Consider the following 5302-nt stretch of genomic DNA (forward strand, 5'->3'; position numbering starts at 1 on the left):
ATAAATAATAACTGCTTGGCTACCGGTCCAGAAATCTCACACTGTAAATATACAATATACCCCAATTAGAATTATGATACGAACCCACTCATGGGCCCAAAGTCCAAACTCTTCAAATAAGGCCCACAAGCATCTTCCCCTTTGATGGGCCCAATCATATTCGACCCAAAACAATAACGGCCCTAAGGCCCAACCCATGACACACAATGCCCACAACAAAATTAGGCCCACCTACCCTAACCAAGCCAAGGCCCAAATCAATATTTTGGAAGTGCAAAATGCAACACTAAACTCCTAGGGTCCAAAAATGAAGCCCACCACCGAAGGCCCAATATCACATTCCACTACTGAGTACACGGGGCGTACTCAACTTGTACGTTAGGCGTACACACTTAAGGGCCTGTACGTTGCGCATACAAGCTTGTACACCCATCATACTCCTCAGGTTTGGTAACTTTTGCATTTTAGCTCTTAATTGGTGAAGACGTGGTCCCAAAACTCAGATATGATCTCCTTGAAGTAGTTTATCACGTAAAGTTGCAAACTTTACGTTCATGCAAGGCTCAACAAGGTCCTAAAGCCCAAACGAGCTTAGTAAGAGGCTTAATACTTACATGGAGGTCACAAACACCAAAAAGTTTGTACCTTTAAGCTAAAGGAGTCCCCTACATGTCAAGATCTACAAGATTGGCATCTCAAATGGTCTTAACTCTTTAAGACTAACCAAAGGGACTAAAAAGGACCAAAACAAGCTTAAAGAGAGATCTAAGCAATAGACAAGCAAGGTATGAACTTTATATCTCCAGAAGCTCCCTAAGATGATGTAGATGCTAGATCTAGAAGTTCCACCACGTCCAAGACTTGCACCACAAGATCTTCTTCTTGTAAACACACCAAAAATGGCTCCTTTTTGTTACTTCAAGCTCAAAATCACCTCTAATGGCTATTTAGAGTTTCTAGGGACGTTTTAAGGCATGGTGCCTGATAAAGGCGAGGTCCAAAGGCCATAAATGGGTTTAAATAGGGAACAAGTATGAAGATTAGGGTTTTGGTCATAGACCACATACGCCCCGTGTACCTCCTCGTACGCCCTGCATACGAGGCTCAGCTGCCCGATGATGCATGCCTCAGTACGCTAAGCGTACTTGCACGTACACCCAGTGTACGAGGGGTACTCCTTTCCAACTAAAATTCAACAAAAGCTTAAGAAAAGAATTATCTGAATTCAGATGTTACAACTCTCGGTCTCTCCCCCACTTGGAGTAGACTTCATGCTTGCTAGTACAAAATATATACACTAAGACAACCATTTAAAGTTCGTTGGATATGTTTTCCCCATAACATATTCTACGTACTATTAGCTAATATGTCTTTCTAGAACTGACCAAACACTTTCTTGTTGGCTTGGTTATGATGTGGACGAAGCTATATGTTTGAGCAAGTGTAACTTTCTGATAATTTAGTGAGATAACATCAATTTGTTTTTTTGATTTTGTAGCCTCTAGCCTACATTTACATTTTTTTCACAAAATAAACAACTTCAAACATGTCTTTTATAGATTTGGCCGCTCTTATTTGAAAGCCCTTAGTAACACATTTGAGTCCCAAAATAAACATATTTGAGTCCCAAAATAAGCTTAAGGTCTTCTTTGTTTTTGAACATGTTAAATAACTTCACATACAAAGAATAATTGTGGACTAAAATATCTTTTATGTTTTTGTTATTATACTTATTATACTTCAGAATGGACGAGGATTGTTAGATTTCAGACAAAATAACTATCAACCACCTCTAACTCGGCAATGATAACAAGTACTTCGAAATTTGGTATTCTTAAATAAATGATTATTTTTTCAAAAAGTAAAATAAATAATATTTCCAAAAGTTATTTATAATTATTTTTAATGGTTATTTAATGGATTTTCCTATTTTATATTAGAATTTCAATTTTGAAAACGTAATTATTGAGACTCAGTCGGAAGTGTAAGAAGCTAGTGATTGAGGTGTCCATATTTAGCTCAGTACTACTCCCTTTCTGAAACGACTTTTCTTCCTTAACAAAGACCAAAACACTAGGAACAAAATCCTCAAAATCTCCATTCAAACTCGCTTCATCACACTCCAATTCTGCAGATTCAGCCATGGATGACGACAGTGATCGGAGTTCTGAAGCAACTGAATTGGAAAATTTAACAACACAAAGAAAGAGGCACAGTGACACCGACGATGCTGAAGATTCCGGCACCGTAAATGAAGACGAATTCGATGACGATGAGACTGATGATCAGAGAGAGGTTAGTGAATTGGACACTTCGCCCATGGAAATCGACGCATATTCTCGAACTTGTCAATCTGAAACCCTAGTATCTGGTATGTTGTACGATCGGTTCTTCCTAAATCGAATTGCGTTTTTCTTCCTGTCGTTGCACATAATTCGACTAGTCTGTAACTTTCTATGTGTTTAGGCTTGGCGGAGGTCCCGATACAGTATGAGATGCGACGGGATGAGTTGGAGCACTTGAAGGTACACCTTTGTTCTTCAATGTTCTTGCTGTTTTCCAGTTTTCTTTGAATAAGAACATATAATTGAGATGATAAAGGTTTATTTACTTTGGTTCATTGGTTGTATCCATCTTCATAAGTAAACATAAGTTTTGACTACATTTTTTGTTCTTCTACTCAACTTAACCCATTTTTGAAGTAGTATTTGTGAAATATAGTATTCTTTTATGAATTCTTGTTCCAAATATATCATCTAAGTCTTGTTTTTTATAGGATTTGTTACAAAGTTTGATCTGGTTGTCAATTTTTTCAAAGAGGGTTTAGATTTTAGAATCTGCAACTTGAAAAGCAACCTAATTTAAAGTGTAATGTAACTCTTCTATGTATTCAAACTTGTTTCTTTAAAAAGGAATCCTATGCTGTATTGAAAATTTGGCTTTGGGCTTGTGTATGAAAGAGGTACACAAGTAAACAATAGTTCTTGATAGATACTTTTAGCTTACTTTTCACTGATCTGATAGTTTGCTAATTCTCTTACAGTTGTTTGTTAAGTGGAAAAGAATATGATCTGTAAATAGATTATTTGAACTTTTGCTTTTTTATTGGCTTTTGTTTGAAGCAAAGTATAAATATGCTGTGAAGTTTATAAGAAAAATGCTTTGTTCTAATCTATGTTCCAATTGTACCCTTTTTCACTTAGAATCAACTTCAAGGGAGTCACCAAGAAGCCCTTGCAATTGTTATAGCCAAAGCTGCTCAATCTCAATCAGGAAGCAAAATCCAAATACCCATAATTCCATCTTTACCCTCAGAACTATCACCAATTTCAAATATTCCAAAATCAAATTCACAAGGAGAGATTCTCTCAATAGAAGGGAACCCTATTAAATCAGACCACAAAACCATATCAACTTCAAGAACTGTGAGAACACCAATTGATGGGTACAACTGGCGAAAATATGGTCAGAAACAAGTGAAGAGTCCGGAAGGTTCTAGAAGCTATTACAAGTGCACATACAATGAATGTGAAGCTAAAAAGATTGAATCTTGTGATCAATACAATTCCATCACGAAAATAGTTTATAAAGGTCAACACAAACATGAACAACCTAAGAAAGTGTTCACAAGGCGAGGTAAAGTCTTATCATCTTCTAAAGGGCAAGAACGTAAATTTACATCCAAGCTATGTAAATCAAGTGGGCCCGTTAGTAATGGTCCGATTTTAGTTGAAGAGATGGATGCACCACCACCAAAAAGGAGGCAAGTTATACACATTTTTACTAAATTACATTTTTGGCCCTTATTTGAGGTTTTTATAACGCTTTTGGTCCATGTTCCAAGTCAAATGACTGTTTTTTGGACCAAAATTGCAAAATTCAGCTATACTTAGGGATCAAAAATAGACATTATAAATGGAAAAAGGACCAAAAATGTTACAAGAAACTCAACTAAGGACCAAAACCGTAAGAGAACTTTTTTGGACTAGATTTGCAAAAATCAGTTATTCTCAGGGACCAAAAATGTAAATTGATTTAATTTCTACTAAATTACATTTTTGGCTCTTATTTAAGGTTTTTGTAATGCTTTTGATCTGTGTTCCAAGTAAAATGACTATATTTTTGGGACCAAAAATGTTACAAGAACCTCAACTGAGGACCAAAACCGTAAGAGAACTTTTTTGGACTAGATTTGCAAAAATCAGTTATTCTCAGGGACCAAAAATGTAAATTGATTTAATTTTTACTAAATTACATTTTTGGCTCTTATCTAAGGTTTTGTAACGCTTTTGGTTCATGTTCCAAGTAAAATGACTATTTTTGGGGCCAAAATTGCAAAATCAGCTATACTCGGGGACCAAAAATAGACATTATACATGGAACAGGGACCAAAAATGTTACAAGAAACTCATCTAAGGACCAAAACTGTACAAGAACTTTTTGGGACTAGATTTGCAAAAATGAGCTATACTCGGGGACCAAAAATGTTACAAGAAACTCAACTAAGGACCAAAAATGTTACGAGAACTTTTCGGGACCAGATTTACAAAAATGAGCTATATTGAGGGACCAAAAGTGTAAAATGATGTGAATTTTGTTGGATTATTAGAGTGAAGAAAAACAGCATGGTGAGTCCTGGATCGGTTTTGAAGGCGGCAAAAAAACCAAAATTTGTTGTGCATGCAGCTGGTGATGTGGGAATATCGGCCGATGGTTATAGATGGAGGAAATATGGACAAAAGATGGTCAAAGGAAATCCTCATCCAAGGTCTCTCTCTCTCTCTCTCTCTCTCTCTCTCTCTCTCTCTATATATATATATATATATATATATATATATATATATATATAATATGATTCCTTCCATTTTCTTAATTTCCATACCTCTTGTATTTTTAAATATAATAATAATAATAATAATTCAGGAATTACTACAAGTGCACATCTGCGGGGTGTCCAGTTAGGAAACACATAGAGATGGCAGTTGATGGTTCATCTGAAGTAATTCTAACATACAAAGGAGTCCATGATCATGACATTCCAAATATTCACACAAAACACATCAATATCAATTCCCCTAATGCTAATGCTCTTCTTCTCACTGCTGTTTCTTCCCCTAATCCCGACATTCTTACTTAACTTTTACTTTAATTTCTCCTTTCTTTGTTTAATAAGATCTATATTTATATATTTCGTTTTAATTAAATAAATCATAAATGTAAATGACTAAATCCCCCGTAGGTCTAGTGGGTTTGAGGAAATTGTAGCCTAGGGTATATTTTTTAAGGTAAGATTTGTTTACAA

The 5302-nt window shown here is 35.6% G+C and overlaps 1 protein-coding gene across 1 annotated transcript; it reads left to right on the top strand.

The window, feature by feature from the left end:
• Positions 1 to 1986: 1986 nt before the first annotated feature.
• On the top strand, positions 1987 to 5302 carry LOC111881629 (probable WRKY transcription factor 32). The gene is made up of 5 exons (XM_023878029.3): positions 1987 to 2371; positions 2467 to 2525; positions 3204 to 3763; positions 4610 to 4768; positions 4924 to 5302. The coding sequence occupies exons 1-5, from the start codon at positions 2143 to 2145 to the stop codon at positions 5135 to 5137; spliced, it is 1221 nt and encodes a 406-aa protein (XP_023733797.1). The 5' UTR covers positions 1987 to 2142; the 3' UTR covers positions 5138 to 5302.

This window comes from Lactuca sativa, chromosome 7 (genome assembly GCF_002870075.4).
Source record: "Lactuca sativa cultivar Salinas chromosome 7, Lsat_Salinas_v11, whole genome shotgun sequence".
NCBI lineage: Eukaryota > Viridiplantae > Streptophyta > Magnoliopsida > Asterales > Asteraceae > Lactuca > Lactuca sativa.

What these genes read in the sequence shown, in the direction of transcription:
- LOC111881629 (XM_023878029.3), top strand. Translation starts at nt 2,143, where the DNA reads ATGGATGACGACAGTGATCGGAGTTCTGAAGCAACTGAATTGGAAAAT. An exon ending in ATGAGTTGGAGCACTTGAAG is followed by an intron (nt 2,526 to 3,203) that starts GTACACCTTTGT and finishes TTTTTCACTTAG; the next exon opens with AATCAACTTCAAGGGAGTCA. An exon ending in GCACCACCACCAAAAAGGAG is followed by an intron (nt 3,764 to 4,609) that starts GCAAGTTATACA and finishes TTGGATTATTAG; the next exon opens with AGTGAAGAAAAACAGCATGG.